This window comes from Cololabis saira, chromosome 6 (genome assembly GCF_033807715.1).
Source record: "Cololabis saira isolate AMF1-May2022 chromosome 6, fColSai1.1, whole genome shotgun sequence".
NCBI lineage: Eukaryota > Metazoa > Chordata > Actinopteri > Beloniformes > Belonidae > Cololabis > Cololabis saira.
In genome coordinates, this window is record NC_084592.1 from 39,690,645 (window position 1) to 39,712,669 (window position 22,025).

General features: G+C 41.7%; 1 protein-coding gene across 3 annotated transcripts in view; it reads left to right on the plus strand.

Moving 5' to 3' along the window:
- Positions 1-22,025, plus strand: part of kalrna (kalirin RhoGEF kinase a) — a 91,830-nt gene that overhangs the window by 16,004 nt on the left and 53,801 nt on the right. For 2 of the 3 annotated variants that reach the window (XM_061724105.1, XM_061724106.1), the window contains exons 11-12: positions 13,418-13,496; positions 13,600-13,767. In XM_061724105.1, coding sequence (XP_061580089.1) covers positions 13,418-13,496; positions 13,600-13,767 — 247 coding nt within the window. Of the gene's footprint in view, positions 1-1,956; positions 2,042-13,417; positions 13,497-13,599; positions 13,768-22,025 lie in introns of those variants that run through there. The other variant, XM_061724107.1, reaches the window with a different exon arrangement.

Consider the following 22,025-nt stretch of genomic DNA (forward strand, 5'->3'; position numbering starts at 1 on the left):
CATAGTTATGGTAACCCATTTAGTTTTTGTCATAATTTGAGCAAGTGGCAGCATGTAGATGTTAAATAACAGAGGCCCCAGAACTGATCCTTCAGGAACTCCAACTCATCGCAGACACGGTTGGATAGAAGTCCAGGGTCCACTGACTGGGCGGTTTGTTAGCCTGTCAACAGTCGTGCGCAAAGTGCATTATTGTTGTTTTTGGCATCAGAAAAATATGACAGCTCCATATTATATATGCTCAGTCTTTCTTTATAGATGTCATAATGAACTGAAAGCAATTTTTTCTCTCTCTCGCCCCCCCGCCCCCAGCAGAGGCTGCAGGTTTTACAGCTTTATTTTTAGTCTTTCAATACCTTCTCCACATTGGAAATGTTCTCCCAAATGTTTTGGTGGTTGTTCCTCCATGACTTGTTTCAATCCCACGGGCTGCTATCTTTGGCTTTTGTAGACATATAGGAGGGGAAAACTTCCACAACAAAGACGTGCCCTGCGGTTACTTTGTCATCATGGTGACTGAGGAGATGAAAAAAAATGTATATCTTATTACTCGGAACTAGGGCTGTTCGATTAATCGATTTTAAATCGTAATCGTGATTATGTAATTAGAACGATGTTAAAACGTGAAACTCGTAAAATCGATTTTTCACTTTTTTTTTTTTTTTTTTCACCTTGTCTGCACACATATTAATGATTGATGGAAATACCTCTCAATACCTGCGACAAGTGCCCCATCAGAGAGGCTCTTTAGTGTAGGAGGGGGTGTTGTAACGTGCCACCGGGCATCCCTCAAGCCAGATGCGGTAGACCGGCTCGTGTTCCTTGCAAAATACTTGCAAATGTGAATAGCAAATGTAATGACTGACATTACACACCTCTACCTCCTTCATGGGTTGCATTATTATTTAGCATGCAAAGACCCAGTTTAGTTTAATTAGAAAATGTCTTGTTTTATTTAATTGGAAATATAACTTACTGTATGTTTGCAAGTGCTGATTTGCTGATTTTTTTTTTCAGAGATAAAACTTTATATTTTATTTTTTTTTTTTTTTAACTTTTTTTCAACTTATTTTACAGAGTTTTGCCCTTTATTCATTCATTTTTGGTTAAATAAGAGCAAAGTTTGCACTTAAAGCCCAATGGGGCAAATGTTCAATAAAAAACAGCATATTTGAAATAATTTCTTTGCCTTTTGTCAATTCACAAAATAATCGTAATCGAAAATCGGATTTTGAGAGAAAAAAATCGAGATTTTATTTTTGGGCAAAATCGAACAGCCCTACTCGGAACTGATGCGTTTAATAACAGCGTCTCCCCCTGGTCCAGGGACACGAGCAGTCTCTCTTGTTCTTCAGCTGACAGCAGTTTGCAAAGCAACTTTAGTCCTCACTTCTTCACCTCTTGGCCAGTTTTTTTTTTTCTTTTTCTAAACCATCTCAAACTAAAACAAACTCCTGCAGGATGAGGCGGCAAAGTATTTAAGGAAGGTTAGAGCAACTAACATCCTGCATTGGCTTGTCATATCAAGATGAAAACCAACTTTTGTGTGTGTGTGTGTGTGTGTGTGTGTGTGTGTGTGTGTGTGTGTGTGTGTGTGTGTGTGTGTGTGTGTGTGTGTGTGTGTGTGTGTGTGTGTGTGTGTGTGTGTGTGTGTGTGTGTGTGTGTGTGTGTGTGTATTCATTCTCATGAATCAAATGCATTCAATTCAGACTGAAGACGTACAGTAACCATCTGCTGGTCATATGACACACAGACACTCTACTAATACTGGCTGTTGAAAGTGTTTTAATGCCTCAGTAGCTTCCAGGGAGTGAGAGAATTGTGAACACACACACACACACACACATACACACACACACACAAAGCAATGGTTGTTTGTTCAGACAGAGCGAGAGGGAGAGTGCTCATGTGAGTTGGTGTGGCCGACACACTGACGAGGGAGTTGTCAAAGACAGAGCGGGTGGCAGAGAGGGAGACGGACGAGGAGAGGCCGACATGCCGAAGTGGATGAGCTTCAAACTGTTCAAGGAGAGCAGCAGAGTGAGTACGAAGCTCTGCCCGTGTGTGTCTCCTCTTCTGGTTTCATGCCGGACCCAAATACTCGAGTGTCAACTAGAATCAGTGAGCTGTGGGAGAAAGTGAGCGCTTCCAATCAGGACACAGAGGAAATTAAAAAAAGGAGTGTGACTTTTCACATCGCTGCTTATTTCTTATTTACTACCTGCATCTTTTTTTTGTCTTGTCAAAGACTTGAGACGTCGACTTCCAGCGCCGTGTTTCTGTTTTTACCTGAAGCGCTTCATCTGAGCTGTTACCGATACTGAGATGTCAGCACTAATCAAGTTTTTCTTTTTTTTTTTTTAATGTTTGTGTTTGAGGTTTTGGTGCGAGTGTTCAGTTACAGGGTAGTAAACTAGATCCTGATGTTGCATGTCATGTTTTGGTGCAGTAAAGCTGGAGTGTGTTCGGTGAGGGAGGTTAATGGTTAAACAGGGTGTGTGTGTGTGTGTGTGTGTGTGTGTCCGTGTGTGTGTGTGTGTGTGCGTGCAGCCTGCAGACAGACAGGAAACAGGCCATTAGCTGCCACATAGAGACGGGACAAACGCAATGTGACGTGAAGCCAGTTTGACTCAAACTACAAACAACATTTTTATACATTTCAGCCTTGCTGCTTTATAACTTACAATAAATAATCCATATTTCACAAACTCGTTTTTAACAGTGGATTAACAGCATTGGTTAAAAAAAAAAAGGAATAAAAGTTCTTTGACATGTAAAGTCCAGAGGATGTGTGTACGGGGCTGTCACAGCACTCGTGCAGCTCCTCTCTTTCATGCTCGTTTTCTGTAAAACACCTGCACGAATGGATTCCCCTCTCCCTCAGCTCCCAGGCTTTGTCACCTTCACTTGTCAGGATATGTTTACGGTAATTTTATTTGAGAGTTTGTTACATTTGACTGCCTGGTGTCGAGCAGCATGAATGTAGAAGGTGTAGCTGCATGCGTTTCCGAGGGTAAGATGATACCATCCTCAGGGATGGAGCGAGGAGTTTGAATTCGGGGCTATTTCATGTTTTTGCTGCCACTTTCGGATCAAATGTCTCCTTCATTTCTTCAATTTTCCAACATGGACTGATGGATGTTGCCCATTTAGATGCAAACACTTATGATGGGATGGATGAGGTGGTGCCCCCTGACGGGCTGTCAGACACGTTTAGATTCATCCCACACATTTCAACTCGTTATGTACTTAAGATTCATTTTGCTTCTGGCCTCACCATCAAAGCCCCTCTGTGGCGCCTTTGTTGCCCCCCTTTTGCTTTTCTGTGAGATAGGGCTGGACGATATGGACCAAAAGTCATATCTCGATATTTTCTAGCTAAATGGCGATACTCGATATATATCTCGATATTTTTTCTGTGCCTTAATTGGGGTTTCCCTCAAAGCATTATAGCATAGCATCTCTGTTAGTTTCTTTTTTTTCTGAGGCAAACCCTTAAAAAAACAGTCAGTTTTAATACAAAGCCTCGTGCCAAATGTCACACAGGTTCCTTTGTTAACAGAGGTCTGCACAATATCAAAATGTATAAAACAAATGAAATAAAAATAAACTGCCTGCATATATAGAATAAAAATGCTTCTTGAATAAAATAAAACAAATATCCCTTTCCTGCATAACAATTAAATTAAAATACACTGTGCAATTAATACAATGTAGACAGTAACAGGCAGACTTTTCCACTGAGGTTGACAGTTGTGCAAATAAAAAAACATTTGTGCAAATCTCAAATAAAACATTCAAGTCAATTTGTCACAAAATAAGCTATATCAAAATCATTAAAAAAAAAAATGTAAAAAAAAAATTTTTTTTTTTTTTTTTTAAATCGATATAACCGATATTGTCTTGTACCATATCGTGTTTGAAAATATATCGATATATATTAAAATCTCGATATATCGCCCAGCCCTACTGTGAGACCACTGTTGCCCCTCGGTTACCTATCTGTTTCCTCACTGTTGCCCCTTTTACCTGCCTCTGTTTCCCCTCTTTCCCCCGCTGTAACACCACTGTTGCCCCTCTTACCCCTTTCTGGGGGTTCTGGGTCTCCAGAAAGCACCTAGAGACAACTTCTGTTGTAACAGACGCTATATAAATAAAATTGAATTGAATTCTGTTGCCCCTCTTACCCCCTCCTCTGTCACTCTTGTTGCCCCTCTGTTTCACCTCTACTGCCCTTCTGTTTCCCCTCTGTAACACCACCGTAGCCCCTCTGTTATGCCTCTGTTGCACATCTTACCCCCCTCTGTTCCTCCAGTGTTGCGCCTCTTTGACACTCTTGTCCCCCCTCCGTTGCCCTTCTGTTTCCCCTCTGTTTCCCCTCTGTTTCCCCTCTGTTGTGCCTCTGTTGCCCCTCTGTTTCCCCTCTGTTGTGCCTCTGTTGCCCCTCCGTGTAAATGGGACTTAAGCTAGTTAAGCTGTTATATTTAGCAGAGACTGCAGGCTGTTTTTTATTCTCAGATTCTTGGTCTGTTAGATTTCCGACCTTCGGCGTGCTCAGTCGCTTGATGATGTTTTAAACGTTGAATTCACTTTATCGTCATAAATGTTTTAGTCGTCGCTCCGCCAAAAGTACTTTTAGCTATACAGGTTGTAATAAATGCCATCTTTGGGGCCTATTTTGTCCCCTAAAGAACAAAAACGCCCACGTAGAAGATGAGCTTCTTGGACTGGAGTCTGTTGCCATGCTGAGATGAACTTACCTACTGAAAGAAAAAAACAATGAATGGGTCTTATGAAGATCTGAGGTGGATGCATTACCATCTGAAAGTTCCTACTATGGATTGTGATGCATATTTAATGACAAATATTCCTTTTAGACATGTTCTGCAGGTCCACTTTAACGCGAATGCTGAACTGGTTAACTGGTTCCAGTGAAGCAGTTCTGCTCACATGGAGGTGAACCTTGACGTGAGGGCAGCGGCTACGCTAACCTGTGATCAGTCTGGTGATGAGCAGCTCGGGTCGTTGCATCATCGCTGTTGCTGCGGTTGCATCTGCGTGGTCTCTGCCAACACGTGGGAGGGGAGGAAGTGCCGCTGGCGCTCGGCTCTGTCCCGGTTCTCCCACAGGCAGGAGCTAAAATCAAGATTGCCGGTGGATGTAAACACGTTTACATAAACACACGAGGGTCCCCAAACCAGAAGTGTGTTCTTTCTTCCTGTTGCTGTTGTGTTGGCAGTTTTTTTTTTTTACAACTCTTTGTTTCCCAGGTTACTTTTAGGTTGGAATCTCAGCTCTCTTTCCCTCCTAAACATTTTGTCTGCTCCCCCTCCTCAAGTTATTTTTGTGTTAGAAAGTGACATTTTCACTGTAAACTAGTGGAATAAATACAATATCAGACCCAGGCTCCTGAAATAATCCTCTTTTTTTTATAAATCTTTTAGAACACCAGTGGCATCAGTTTTACTTTGCGAGCACTTTGCTGAAGTGTCGTTCAGAACTGATAATGATGAATTTGTGGACGGATGTTTCTTCTTGGCTGTATTCTTCTCGTGAGGGGAACCAAAACCTAAATCACAATAAAAAAACTCACAAACCTGGCATTTATATTTATAGCTATGATATTCTTGACTGACAAAAGGGTTGCCAAGGTAAATTAGTGGAAGCGGTCGTGTTCAGGTGTCGCAGCGAGTTTACAAACGTCAGAATGGTCGCACAGACGGCGAGCTTACTGGTCCGTGATAATAAATCTGTAGTCGTGAGGGCGGACGGTCAGTATGCTGCTGAGTTTGTTTGTACTTCTCACACTCCCTGGAAGCTGCTGAGACACTAGCAGTTTTACAAACGTGTGTGTGTGTGTGTGCATGTGTGTGTGTGAGAGAAAGAGATCATATGACAGCAGAAATGGCAGTGTCCTTGTTGATGGGTATATATTGATTCATTCCAGTCTGTCTTTTGGTCAAGTTGTGTAACCATGACAACTAGTGATGTACTCCATGATCAGCTGGTTGTAGAAGTTAATTTTAATCAAACTGGTTCTGAATTGTTATTATAAATGACTATTAGTTGAGAGGGGAAAAAAAAGAAGCAGGTTCAAGGAAAAACATTTTTTCCAGCCAGTAGATGCATCTTAAATTGTGCAGCAATACGCATCTTAGTCACAAATGCGGTGATTCTGAATCCTGAGAAATTAGATGTATCTGCTAGTATGCATATGTCATTTAAGTACAGTGGGGCAAAAAACTATTTGTTTGAAGATTAAAATGCATTTATATGCTTTAGTTTTTTTTTACCAAACTTGGTATTAACTGTGTGTGTGTGTGCAACCATGCATGCATGCATGGATGCATGGATGTGCAGACAAGGGAAGGAGAAAAAAATGCTGTCGCCATTTAAACAGTGCTGTCGCCAGGAATCGTGTTTTGCTCTGGAACTTTTTCCGCCACACGTACGGACGATCTCAGTTTTTTCAGTCTGTAAAGTAAAAATAACTGAGAAGAAACAGGAGGCAAAATGTTTAGAACAAAAGAAATAAATAAATGAGTCAGAACCACAACCTAAATCAGCATCGCGTCTGCAACTGAGGGTTGGCATGGCTGTAAAGCTAACAAAGGCGGAAAAAGGTTAAAAATAAGGTCGGTGGGCACAGCCTGCAGCCTCTCAGTGCATGCACTGGATTATAGTTCTTGGAAAGAAAATTCTGCAGTACGGAGCTCGGGAGAAAATCATAAATCGGCGAAGAAAATTGCAATTGGCGCATTTCTAACTGTAATTGATTGATTTCGTTAGCCAATATTTCTATTGGTGCTTTGAAATGGGATCTTTACAGGCATGAGAAGGTTCTCAGGTGGAACAGCTGCATCACAGGACTTTAATCAACCTGATCTGTCACATTACCACCAGCACACAACCCAGTCCGGATTTCTAGGATTGTTCTCTGTGACTCGGGTTTGGCCTGTTTCTTATTTAAATGAAAACGTGAACAGGGAATTTGACGACTCTGCAGAGTAATGGGTTGTGTGGGTGGAGCAAACCCACACACCTACAGAACACTCACGCGGGCCTCAAATGGTTTTTCTCTGGACAGCCAGTGGCTCCATGTGGGCTGGCTCATTAAGAATGCCACAACAGTGCTGGTATTTTCAGGGTTTTTTCTGCGGTCAACTCACAAATGGGCCCGACCACAGCGGTACCCACTCGGTTTTAACCGCGTGGAGCCGCGTGGGCTCCACATCCTGTTTATAAACCATAAAAAAAAATGTTGTGGATGAGATCCCTCCATCTGACACCTGGTGCCACAAATCTCTGCTATGATTGTGGTTTTAAAAGACATGCATCCACTGATGATGATGCTGAAGTCTGCCGACGTTCAACGGGTTCCACTGGTTTCCACTGGTTTCACTGTTCAAACATCTGACCATCACAAGCCTGCTGGCGCTTGTGTGTTTCCAGTGTGCAGAGGACGGTCATATGACGGAAGAAAAACACAAGACACACTCTAAAAAAGACAATCAAACACAACAAGACGCTTGGATTAGAAGTTTGGTCACGGTGCTGCTTGATGAAGACCTCCTTTTTATGAACTTGTACTTGAAAAGTTCTCTTAAATGCTGAAACTATGCAAACAGCATTATTTATATGATATGATGGTCTAGACGTGCTTTGTTTTTGTTTTTTAATGAAAGATTAACTGCATCCACAGTGACTGTGTGAAGGATCTTTCGTGTGTGTGTGGTTCAATTTCCTTGAAATTACAAACATTGCTAGCAAAAAGCTGGAAACGTTAGTGAAAAAAACAGCTGCAGGAACATCTTGCACCTGACTGGGTCTTGATCGGGTTAAGAATTGGCAACTTTCACGTCTCATAAGTAGTTAAAGGCCCAGTCCCAATACACCCACTAGCCCTAGTTTTCATCCATACCCATACATTTTGCGCGTTCGCAAAATGTATGAATCTAGGGGGTATGAATCTAACCCTTCAGAGCGAGGGTTTTCAGATGCTGACTTCGCGACCAAGGGCTAGAAAAATTTCCCAGAATGCTTTACGTCGTCTTTTGCAGACTGAATAAAAAAAAAAAAACATGGCGGACATTTCTTATTTTTTAGTGAATAAAATCAATATTTTGAGTTAGTTTCTGCATAAAAATGCGTTTTGATTACATTTCTAGTGAGAAATAGATATTTTACTTTCATAATATTCACTCAGTGAATGTATATAATCACTCGCTTGCCCGTTGTTGCAAGTCTTTTTCAAACCTCGCCAGAATAAAGGCTGATTTATGGTTGCGCGTTACACCAATGCAAAGCCTACGCCGTAGGTTACGCGGCGACGCGCACCGTACGCCGTACCGTACGGCGTAGGCTCTGCGTTGATGTAACGCGGAACCATAAATCAGCTCTGGAGCCGGCGGCTCTTCTCATCCCGAAAACTTCGGATCAAATTTCTTAACAGGCGTTATTTGGATAAACTGAGCCCAGGTTGGGGATCTTAACGGTTACTTTTACGCCTGAAAAAATATTAAAACTTAATAAAGTGGCATATTAACATAAGCGTTACAGCGGAAATTAAAACAGCTTTTAGCTCTCGGCTTCCTGATATGGTGTGACGTATGTGCAAACGTAACTACGCAGTCGCTTACGTACCCGAACGTAAACCACGCAGTGAAGTAAATAGTGGTGTCCCAATCCCTAGGGAAGATTACAAGGGCCCTACGCCTGCGCCTGTGGCTTCATTTTTAGAGTGAAGTGGTAGTGGGTGAGGGCTAGTGGTAGAAAGTAGGGGGTGTATTGGTATTGGTCTTATATACAGGTTTCCGGTCAAATGTGCTCCCATCCAGACGTCTGCGTCATTCAGCAAGACGATACTGAACTCCATCCATCCCAGCAGAAGAGTCCCGCTGCTGGCCAGGCCGGCCTGCAGTCCACTACTGTCACCAAAGGAAAACATTCGGCACATCCTGAAAAATACAATAAAGAAGACTGAGTAGCTCCAATCCTTAATCAGACGAGGATGGACGACATTCCTCTCTCAGAACTGCACCAGCTGGTCTCCTCACGTCCCAGATGTTAATGTTCTGGTGTCAGAACAGCCACGCAGGGGCAACTATAGTCGCCTATTCCATCTTTAGAGGTGAATTCTTGCCATCAGATGAAGAAATGACCTTATTTTGTTATGTTTATGCTCAGTTGTATCGGGATAAAATGCCTTGTTTCTAGAAAAGCCTTGCCTTCTGTTTATTCACATCTTCCAGTCTTGCAACCTCTCTTGAGCTGCACATCGACCGATCTTACGATGTCAGTGCGAGAAAGCTTTGATTAGACTTTATTCCAAGGCTGCAGCGCGGCGACTCGCTCCACCTGCCGCTTCTACGTGACCGGCAGCGCGTCGGTGCAACGCGACGGAGCAGATTCACTCGTTGAACTTGTCGTTTCTCAACTCTAATCAGCCAGAAGAAGTGAAAACACTCGAGAGAGTGTGTGTGTGTGTTTGTGTGTGGGGCCATCTGTCAGGTATAAGGTCACCTGCACCTTCATAGAAACTGCGATCTTTGTTGCTAGGAGACTTTTAGCCTGGCTCACAAGTACTGAACACACACGTTAACACGCACTCGGTGACATTTTCCAAAACAAAGACGGTAGAAGAGGTGCATTTCAGCTCTGGAGATGACGCTTGCTGTTTATGACCCTGGTAACTATTACATCTGACTTGATCGGGCGGCATCTCTGCAGCACTCAAACCTGCGTCACAGCTCAGGACGCTGCACTTCTCCTCTTCTCTTGACCTTTCTCCCTCGTTCTCCTCTTGTTACAAAAGGGCCGAGTGTTTCCTTCTCGGATATTGAATGATTAGCATTAACGGTTCTGATCATATTCCCTCTTTGATGGTCTTTTTCCCAAGAAAGCTTTTTTTACACTGACAGTATGACGTGTAGATATGAACTTGGGTTCATACACTAGGGGTGGGTATTGGGAAGGACCTCACGATACGATACGCATCACGATACTTGAGCCACGATACGATACACATTGCGATATCCCGATTATTATATTCTACATAGTTCACCGAAAAATTTAAAAATGCATTACACATCTTAAAATCCAAGTTATATATATGTACATCAGATGATAGTGATGGATCTTAAAATCCGAGTTGCACGTTCATCAGATTATAGTGACAATTCATGGGACAAACTGAGTCAAAACAATGTTTTATTATAACTATACAAGCTAAAGTTACAACATATTTGTATATGTTTTTCATATTATTTACATCATATGAAATTAACATTAAATTTAGTATGAGGTTGCTTTAATTATGTGGCAAATGATAATAAACACAAGAAAGATGGGTACTAAAACCAAGGACAGGCACAGTGATCAGTCAGTATAGATATAAATCCATAAATAAATAAACCTCTGTCCATTATTTTTCATTTTTTAAGTACAGGCAATTGTGTTATATAAAAAATAAATTATAAAATGAAATAAAACGTGAAATAAAACCTGAGCTCAGTGCAGGGCCCTCCCAGGGTTGGTAGAGAGTGGCAATGCCCAGGACTGTCACTTAGGTAGGAGCACTGGGTGATAGAATGGGAAAAAGATCGGGGATAAAAAAAAAAAAAATAATAAATAAAAAAAAAAAAAAAAAAAATCGATATTCAAATTTTGAATATCGATATTGAATCGGCTGGAAAAGTATCGCGATATATTGCCATATCGATATTTTTGCCCACCCCTATCATACACGTCCTCTGGACGGCTCCCCTACTTCCGCGTGACTGACAAGACAAGACTTGCTGCTGGAACATGAACGTTGCACAGCTTCCGGCTTGTTCTTAATCTTAACGCAGTAAAGGTTCAACACACCTCAGCTTTGTGAAGCTCTTCAGTAATGAAGTCTGTAGGAGCACCGCGTCCACGGCCGTTGAGTTAGATTCTCCTAATCACTCTGCCGATATTAGTTCCAGTTTGATCATTGTTCAGTGATCAGGTGTCAGTTGTGCTTCATGAGTGGTTAAAGTGTCCTACCGCTCCGCCCTCCACACCGATAGGGATCCAGTGTGTGATGTGTAGATATATTTGTGGGTTTATTTGGGTATTTAACACTTTTTTGTTCTCTTCCCAAGTGAGATGTGTCATTTAAAGGATGGGACGTGTTTAGAGATTAAGGCCGCGTTTACACGTGGCGAAAACGGTGGGGTTTTTATGCGTTTTGACCGTTCGTTTACACAAAAACAAAGCTCAAAGTCACCAAAAACGATCATTTCTGAAAACTGTGAACTTCTGAAAATTTGCAGAAACTCCATCTTCACGTTTGCTTGTAAACAGAGGGAAACGGACATTTAGGCTTCAGAACGTCACATTATGCAACAGAAACGTCACCAGCGTCATGTGTGCGACCTGTGTTTGCAATTTGTTTGGCCACCGTCAATATTTTCTTGTATTTTACCTGTTTTTATACCGTATTCTAAAGTCGCCCTTAAAAGTAACTCCACTTCTCTGTCACTCCAAACGAAAGACTCTCCTGCCATCTTGGAAGTAACTGGAAGTTACTCGTGTCATTTGTTGATGTTTTTTTCCAGGATTCTGATTGGCTAGCATGACTTTATCTTCTCGTTACACTGCCCCCTGTAGGTTTGGCTGCTCATAGCACCTTAACAGCTATTTATGCGGGTTTGTGTAAATGATGGTAATTTTCAAAACGTAGAGGGGGAAATATCCGTTTTTGTAAATACCCGGCTACATGTAAACGTGGCCTAAACAAACATGTTCTTCCTTTTGCAACAACTACTGTACAAAATGAGGTTGTTGCTGTCTTGTTAACAAAAGTATGGACAAGGCCGGGAAAGATGTGGGTTGAAGGGACAAATGTTCTGCTCGTACTGGACCAGATGGACCTCTGGACCTGCAGCAATCCTAAAATTACTCCCCAACATCCGTGTTTAGTTCAGTCCATTCACGCTGGCTAAGCGGAGTATGTGTTTCATGTGTTTTTGATCCCCAGAAATGACATTGAGGCCCTTTTATTTACCATTAACTTTGAGCATTGAACTTAAAGCCTCTGATAATGACCGAACATCACGTTCTGAAAACCGGATAATAAAGCCTTGGCCCGTGTGGTTAGGTCACCATGGTGACGGTCAAGTTGATGTTGACCGTAACCGGCACTTTAGCTGAAGCTGGACGGTTTTGTTGCCGTCAGTGTTTCTTCTGCCCGAGGTCATGTCTGTCGTCGTCTCACCGTTGCTCCTCTGCCCGTCTGGACTCCTTGTTTCATAAGTTTCCATCAGAGATGCTTAAAAGCGAGACTTAGGTTTCCCATTTTTAATGATTTGATTAGTTTCTTGGTAAAGTGCAGGTGTGTTCTCTGTTCAGCTTGTAAAGACGTAGATGGGAGTCTGAACGTGCAGGTGTGACCAGTCCCTCCGGCTCCTCCAGTCTCCGTTGACATCCAGTAGGGCTGGGCGATATATCGAGATTTTAATATATCAATATATTTTCAAACACGATATGGTACGAGACAATATCGTTTATATTGATTTAAAAAAAAAAAAAAAATAAATAAATAAATAAATTACATTTTTTTTTTAATGATTTTGATATAGCTTATTTTGTGACAAATTGACTTGAATGTTTTATTTGAGATTTGCACAAATGTTTTGTTATTTGCACAACTGTCAACCTCAGTGGAAAAGTCTGCCTGTTACTGTCTACATTGTATTAATTGCACAGTGTATTTTAATTTAATTGTTATCCAGGAAAGGGATATTTGTTTTATTTTATTCAAGAAGCATTTTTATTCTATATATGCAGGCAGTTTATTTTTATTTCATTTGTTTCATACATTTTGATATTGTGCAGACCTCTGTTAATAAAGGTACCTGTGTGACATTTGGCACGAGGCTTTGTATTAAAACTGACTGTTTTTTTAAGGGTTTGCCTCAGAAAAAAATGAAGCTAACAGAGATGCTATGCTATAATGCTTTGGGGGAAACCCCAATTAAGGCACAGAAAAAATATCGAGATATATATCGAGTATCGCCATTCAGCTAGAAAATATCGAGATATGACTTTTGGTCCATATCGCCCAGCCCTAACATCCAGCATGTTCACTCAGGCAGCTGGGCGCCCAAGTTCAACCCCGCGGCACCTTCTCTGAACTTCTCTGAACGACATGTTTGCTTGTGCATTTGATCCCTTCAGTGTTTGTGGTGTAAACTCAGGATTAGTCCTGGGGATCTGGTTCTCCACCAGCAGGTGGATTTACGGCACATTGGCTGATGCTAAACCGCGGATCAGCTGGAAAACGTGATGAGGTTGTGTGTTTTGTACACACGCACCCCAGACGGGATGTTGTTTTTGAAGCCGTGTGTTTGGACAGATGTGACATCTGAGACGTCTCTTTTTTTTTGGCAGCTCTCCGGTGGATGTGAGCTGACGGTTGTCCTCCAGGACTTCACGGCAGGATGCAGCACAGAAATGTCCGTCAGCACAGGTGAGACAAACCCCCAACCCGCCAGACGACCGCGAGCTGCAGCTTCGGTCCTTTTTTCTTCTGTTTTCCATCAACTCACCTGCCCGTCTGGTTTTCCCTCCAGGTCAAACAGTGGAGCTGCTGGAGCGGCCCAGCGAGCGGCCCGGCTGGTGTCTGGTCCGGACCACCGACCGCAGTCCACCACAGGAAGGGCTGGTACCGAGCTCGGCCCTCTGCGTGTCGCACTCCCGCTCCAGCGTGGAGATGGACTGCTTCTTCAGCTCAGGGAAAGGTAGGGAATGATGGAGCCACGACTCCTTCATGTGGCTTCTTCATGCACTTCCTCAGCAGAAAGCACACGTGCACGATGCTGCATGAGGCTGAGGCCTTGTTTCTTGATGATTGTGAAAAACCAGTGTGTGTCGGCAGCGATGCACAAAGTCTGACTTCAGCTGTTTGAAGTCAAAACAAGAGCAGCAGTGTTGAACACTCAGATTAAATATTGCCCTCAGTTCGTCTGTAACTTCACCTTCTTTATGCAAGAGTCGGCTGAGAACAGAGCTTTATTGCCCCCTGGTGGTGGATCTGGATGTTGTCTGAAGTAAATTATCTTTTAACCCTTGTGCTGTCTTTGGGTCAAGAGAGGGTGAAGGGAGAAAAGAAGGAATGAAGGAAGTAAGGAAGAAAGGAGAAAAGAAGGAAGGAAGTAGGAAAGGGAGTAAGGAAGGGAGAAAAGATGGAAGGAAGGGAGAAAAGGAAAGAAAGAAGGGAGGGAAGAAGGAAGGAATGGATAAAATAAGGAAAGAAGGGAGGACAAGCAAAGAAGGTAATAAAGGAACGAATGACGGAAGGGAGGTTGGAAGAAAAAGGAGTAAAGGAGGGTAAAAAAGGAGGAAAAGAGGAAAGGAAGAAGGAAGGAGAGAGCATGGCAGGAGGAAAGAAAAGATAGAAGAATTGGGTCATTTTGACCCAAAGACAGTACAAGGGTTAAAGTGTCAAACAGAGGAGTTTAATGGAGAGTTTCTGTGCTGAGTGTAATTATGGAGAACATATTTTCTCAAGTTCATCCTTCAGAATCCACCATCTTCTATACCCGCAGAAATCAGAACTTGGAACCCGGTACAAGGTCTGCCGGAGCCTGTCCCAGCTCATACAGGCGACGTATATAGACAAACAACCATGCACGCTTGTCACTTGTTTTTGGACTGTGGGAGGAAGCTGGCGTACCCAAAAGCAAAGTCTGTACGAGTCTGGGAGTCGAACCAGGAACCTTCTCACTGTGATGAGAAGATTTAAAGGAAGCTTATTCTGTCCCTTTGGTTTAAAGTTGACCCCGTTTCCTGAGGTCATGTTTGTGATGCAGTACAGTGGATTCATTTACTCTGGGTCTGTGATGTCACAGAACCTTGTAAATCTGAACCCCTCACTCAGGGATGAATCTTCAGGTCCAGACAAAATGCTTGTGCTGGTTATTTAAAAAAAAAAAAAAAAAAAGGAATCTCAAACCTCAATCAGATATAATTTATTTATTTATTCTGACAGGAGTAAAAAAATCTAAAAATCAAAATGGGGGGCCTCTGTGTAAGCTCTCTAGAGGTACAGCTCCATTGACTCGCATTTATTTTGATCTTTCTCGTGAAAACCCCCGTGGGGAACAGGAAGCCCTGGGAGTTAGTGGTAGTGCAGTGGTAACCATGGTAGCGACGGCTTGCTTTGGTTACTGCTGCTAACAAACTCCCCGACGGTCAGTGTTCTGGTGTCCTGCAGGGGGCGCGGTCGAGCTGCAGGAGTTCACATCAGGACTGGTTTTATTCAGCTTGGAGGTGGGGAACGTGAAGCGCTGCTGCAGCCTGGAAGTGTGAGCTTCAGATCACAACTGTTTTATTACATTTATTTCTGCTGTTTCATAGATGTTTTGTTTTTTTTATTTATTTATTTCTGCTGTTTCATAGATGTTTTTTAGAGTAAAGAGGAAGTTTGTGCTCAAAATGTAAGCTTATCTTTCTTGGAGAGAGTCTTTTCATAGTGACACACTGAATAGATCACCCATAAACTTCCAGCTTACACACACACACACACACACACACACACACACGCACACACACAGCGAGGTCAGCTGATTTGCCTGCCGCAGCCACAGTGTTTCCTGCTTTTCGTGGATGACAAGGATACTTTTTGTTTCTGTAGAGATGCAAATAGAACAACTGCAGCCGCTACAGATGAAACGTGTGAGAAGTCGGGTCCCTGATGGCGTTTCCAGTCCAAATCCTAACATTATTGAAAAGGCTCGCTCTAACGAGCTGCGCGGCCGATGTCAAGGGGGCGGCGGTCCTTAAAGCCGGCTGCTATGAACGCAGCTGCGACGACGTGCTGTGGTTCTCTGATCAAAGCATGTCAGACAATTCAGTTAGACCTCAGGAAAAAAACTCCTTTAATGGTTTGATTGTGTAACTAAATAATAACGGGGATTGTTTAATTAACCGTTCATTTAATGAGAGCGTCAAATCTGGTAATTAACCCTAAATACAGATTTTTAATTAAAGCGAAGCATAAACCTCTGAGCGCCTTCAAACCTTTCTACTTGTGTGTGGGTGTGAGTGTGGGTGGGGGTGTGTTGAGTGTCTTGTGACTGCTTTGTAAAGTAGGTCTCCTTGTCCTTTCTGAAAGACTGAAACTAAAGTTAACTGAGCTGAGAGGACGGAGCAGATGCAACTGTAACTCTTCACATTTCTTTAGGTTGCTTTCTCTGCAGAGGAGATTTTAACCCCCCCCCCGGGGGTCTCTGGTTAACATTGTTTAGATTCTCTCACCTGAGGATTTCACACTTCTGCTTGTTTTCAAGTCGACTAAATGCAACTGTGTCCTGGAACATGATTTCTCGTTGAGATCAGGAACGCGTTGCATTTATACAGCCGCAGCTGTCCTGCTCGTTCTTTCTGTTTGGTCTTTTGTTTCAAGATTTCAAAATCTGAGACATTGTGAAGTGGCTTCGTGCCAATCTGGAGCTCTAAATTCGGTGGATGCTTGCAGACGGATCAGTTATTTCTGGGGGGGGTTGTTGCTGTACAGCATCTGTCAAGGTACGCAGTGGATAAAGTGGGACACTGCAGTGAAACAGTGCTGCTGAAGCACTTTATTTAGGCTACGTACATGTGGGCTTCTCACCTGCTGCTGCAGCACTGAGACACACAAACAGGAACACACACATGGACACACACGCACACATTGCAGAGGGAACAGTCACAGTCCTTCAAATGTTTTGGCCTAGTTGATCTGAGGTCAGATTTTTGAAGCATGACAAGAGGAACGACACTTACAACATGAAGTACCTTTCAAATACTGAGCTTGTGCTTCTGTTGGAGGCAGTAACGTGGAGGTTGCAACATCTCAGCTCCAAAAGACATTTACATTAAGTCAGTCAGCAGATGCTTTAATCCCACGCCAATTAAATGTGAAACTTGCATTCAGGAGACACTGTGCCAAAGCGCTAAAGTAAGTGCTAAATCTAGTTAAATGACAAAATAAAAATGGAATAGGTGCAAAAGTGTGAAGGGATTTAGTTTAATGAAGAGGTGAGTCTAGGGGACTCTTTACAAGGTGCGGCGCTGCTCTGACAGTTTTTGGTAGGTCACTCCACCATTGAGGAACCACAAATAAGAACCCTTCGGAACTTCAGACGTCAGTGTTTTTGATTCTCATCGCTGTCGGCTGGTGAGTGTGGGAACTTCTGTTTGACAGAACTCCAGATGTGGCGCCACATTCTTGACCATCTCTAAGGTTTTTTAAGTCCTACCTTGGAGACCTTGATGACGAGCACTGAACCTGGCGAGAGGAGAGGTGACGGTAGGCTGTTCCAGCAGCTGGGTGGTAGACTGAGAAAGACATGACCAGATTTTGTGGGATGGATTGATCTTTCACTTTGAGATGTGAGAGAGGCAAGCTGAGATTTGTGTGAAACTGCTCGGTCATCAGGTGAAAATGGTGGTACAGTTGAGCGTTATCTGCATAACAGTAACACAGGAAGCTGTATGATTGGATGACCACACCCAAAGAGGGCTGGTGCATGCTGCAAAGATGAGGGGTCCCGGCATCGAGTCTTGGGGAACCCCACATGTGAGCGGACAGGGTGCAGATGTCCTGTTCTAGCCAGGAAGCATGAATATCAGCATCCTGCTTCCTACAGTATATCACATCCCATCATCTCCACCAGGGATCTGGGGCTCAGTCTGTTGCTTTGATCTCAGCTACATAGGGCTGTTCGATTTTGCCCAAAAATAAAATCTCGATTTTTTTCTCTGAAAATCCGATTTTCGATTACGATTACGATTATTTTGTGAATTGACAAAAGGCAAAGAAATGATTTCAAATATGCTGTTATTTTATTGAACATTTGCCCCAAAATGAATGAATAAAGTGCAAAACTCTGTAAAATAAGTTGAAAAAAAGTTTTAAAAAATATAATAAAATACAAAGTTTTATCTCTGGAAAAAAAAATCAGCAAATCAGCACTTGCAAACATACAGTAAGTTATATTTCCAATTTAAAAAAAAAAAAAAAAAAAAAAAAAAAGTGAAAAATCGATTTTACGAGTTTCACGTTTTAACATCGTTCTAATTACATAATCGCGATTACGATTTAAAATCGATTAATCGAACAGCCCTACAGCTACATATGTAGAACTGGACTTGAACTCCAAACACGAGTGCCGACCTGCAAATCTGCCAACCTGCAAATCTGCGTGTACGCATTTGCCCATTTTGGTGCATCTATTTGAGATACTTTAAACATGTAAATGAAGTGGGAGTGAAACCAACAGGTCCGGCTTTGGGACAACCATCACCCCTTGGTGACGAGCTGCGGCCCACATCGAGGAACATTTTAAAGTTCTTAAGATGGTGCAGTTGATGCATCAGATTATACAGAATTAACAGGACTTTCATGCACAAATGTAAAATAAAAAAGTCCAGCAACTGATAAGTAGTTCAGAAAAAACTAGCATATAGCTTTACTGGAGTATCCACTTATTGAATATAAAAGCAATGTACCAGCAGAACTATTCAGTCAGTTAATTAAGCTGATTTGTATTTTATTTTGTTAATCTATGTCATACAAAATATTATGTTTGGAAAAAGACTATTATGGTTATCGGTTTTCAACTACTAAATGTTACATACACAAATAAAATAATTAATTACAAAAAAAAAAACAAGCAGCAGCAGGTATGAAGGCATTTGATAAGCCTGGAAATAAAGGAATTATTTAGTTTCTGTCGTGTTTAGATTTTGATATAGTGAACTATTCATTATACATAATTTCTATGTCCTTAGTGTGATAAAGGAAACTAAGTATACCATGTTAAAAGTTATATTATAAACACTATTGATGTGATTTAAAGCTGCTAGGATCCAGGGGGTGGGTGGGTAATGTCTGGGGTTATGATTTTATTTTCATTTATTTATTTATTTATTTTTGCTCTTACTTTATGTGTTAATTTTGCATTGTTATACTTAATAATATGGGCATTACTTTTTTTTTGTTTTTCTTTTTTTTGTTTTGTATTTGTTTTTTTTTTGTTATTACATTTATCTATTCATTTTTTGTTGTTATGTATTGGTGTTTTTTTGCACCATGTTGTTTTTTCAGAAAAAGGAAAAAAAGAAATAAAAATTTGATCACAAAAAAAAATAAAAATTAAGCTGTAAACGTTAGACCGACATGACAATCAAAACATTAAAGCAAATGGACTAAACAGACTCGCATGGTGTTTTCCCAGAAAATATATGGAATTACAAGAGTGCAACAACTAAGTAGTTTTAAAAAGGCTCAACAATATGTAGCTCTACCTTTTTTTTATCTGAGGCAAAGTGGGTGAAAGAGGGTCTGCAACCAACTTCTGGGTCAAGACCCACCGGCAGAGACTATTTAGCAGAGAAATGAAAAAGTCCTGTCTTCAACAGACAAATGAAGCCACTTTTTAATGACTTGGCACATTCAGAAAACCACACACAGCGCTGGGACCCAGGTCTCTGCTCTCCACAATAAAAAAAGTTGTCCAGAAATTAAGAGAGCTGGACAACTGAAGTTAGGAGGAACTGTGTGTGTGCGTGTGTGTGTGTGTGTGTGTGCTCAGGCTCCTCCTCCTCCCTCTTGTGCTGCCTCTCCCTCTCTCCAGATCTCAGCAGTGTGAACTCGACACTGCTACCGTGAACACACACTCAGTCGCCCTGATCAGCGAGCTGACCTTTTGGTCATTTTGGAAGTGTTTGTGTGTGTGTGTGTGTGTCTGCGTTTGCACGGGAGAGGTGTGTGTGTGTGTGTGTGGTAGGATGTGTGTGTGAGGATGAAGCGAGGCCGGCGTTGCTGTGGATGGATCCTGGATCGCTGCTGCTGCTGCTGCCACAACACAGGTGGGACCCCATGTAGACGCGGGCGGTCGTGTTGCCGCGTGATGGCATGCACTTGTGTTTGATCATTCGGGGGCGTCGGACGCTGGTTTGACTGGAAAATGAGGTGCGAAATGGGAAGTTGAGTCACACAGACAAGACAGGACCTATGCAGAGTTTCTCTCTGTCGCTTTGGAGAGTCAGAAGTTTGATTGAGCAACTTGTTTTCTGCAGTTGATCTCTCTCGTGTGTGTGGGTGTGACACAGCCTTTGGCACTCAGGCAGTGATTCGTCTGAACTCCTCACAGTAACCCTTCAGCGGTGTCTCACCCAGACTGGCTGCTGTGTGGTTCCAGGTCTGTGGGAATCAGAAGTCTGGTCACATGACCAGGCTGCAAAGGTGAATGAGATAAAGGAGGATTCTGAGGGGTTTTTCACTCAGATCTTGTGGCTTTGGCTATTTCCTCTCTGAGCACTGGCTGTGTGACTGTAATCCTTCGGTTATGAGCAGGCAGGTGGTGGACGATCCTCCCTGATGGACTACTGAATACATCGCTTGTTTTTAGGGACGAGTCAGGCAACAAAACCGACATAAACCCCTGCATTTATGACAGCTTACAGACAACTTAATGAGAAACTAGGGCTGGGCGATATATCGAGATTTTAATATATATCGATATATTTTCAAACACGATATGGTACGAGACAATATCGTTTATATCGATTTAAAAAAAAAAAAAAAAACATTTTTTTTTTTTTTTTTTACTTTTTTTTTTAATGATTTTGATATAGCTTATTTTGTGACAAATTGACTTGAATGTTTTATTTGAGATTTGCACAAATGTTTTGTTATTTGCACAACTGTCAACATCAGTGGAAAAGTCTGCCTGTTACTGTCTACACTGTATTAATTGCACAGTGTATTTTAATTTAATTGTTATGCAGGAAATGGATATTTGTTTTATTTTATTCAAGAAGCATTTTTATTCTATATATGCAGGCAGTTTATTTTTATTTCATTTGTTTTATACATTTTGATATTGTGCAGACCTCTGTTAATAAAGGTACCTGTGTGACATTTGGCCGAGGCTTTGTATTAAAACTGACTGTTTTTTTAAGGGTTTGCCTCAGAAAAAAATGAAGCTAACAGAGATGCTATGCTATAATGCTTTGGGGGAAACCCCAATTATGGCACAGAAAAAATATCGATATATATCGAGTATCGCCATTTAGCTAGAAAATATTGAGATATGACTTTTGGTCCATATCGCCCAGCCCTATGAGAAACTAAAGCTAAACCTGTGTGTGTGTGTGTGTGTGTTTGTGTGGAAGGCCAGTGTGGTCGATAATAAAGTGATAAATATACCAGTGAAATTGAATAAAGCACCCTGGAGGATTTTTGTTGTTGTTTCCAGAAAGAGACTGTATCCTCTGTGAGGGAGTCAGGCTGCTCTGGGAAACGTAATACTTATTTGTTTAGTTAAAAGTTAAATTGCCTCAGTTTTTGTTTGGGTGATAACGGCCCGGTTTTCAGAGCATTCGTGTGTAAAAGATGAGCGTACAATAGAAAATACACGTTAGGATGAAAGACTGATCTGTACGGAGAGATAAAACATGATGTAATTATGTAAATAATCATGTGTACATATTTGTATAGATTTGACATAAAACTTATTTTCAGTACATTTTTTCATTTTGACTCTGGATGTCCATTTTATTGAACAGGATTCTTGATTTCAACATGATTGTACGCTTTCATTCATTTTTCAATCAAAACTTTTCCCTGGATCGAAAAAGTTTTGATCAAAAAGTTTTGATCCAAAAAACATATTTACTAACATTGAAATGATGTTTCAACTTCTTGGATCGGGTTTACGACCCGTGTTGTTGTACGAGGAGACGACTTCCTAGAAAACTAGTTCCGAACGCATTTTCCTAGAGAAATAAATGTTTAAAAAAAATTAGAACTAAATTTAAAGTATTGCTTTGCAGATGCACTGGAGTAGCCAAGTGACGACAACAGAAACAAAATACTAAATACTTAATATACTAAACTGACTTCATGAAGATTATAAATATTGACATTTTCCATCCCAGGCGTCCACATTACAACAAAAAGCATATCTAAAATGTCTCTGAGAGAAACCATCATGTTCAGGTGGACGGG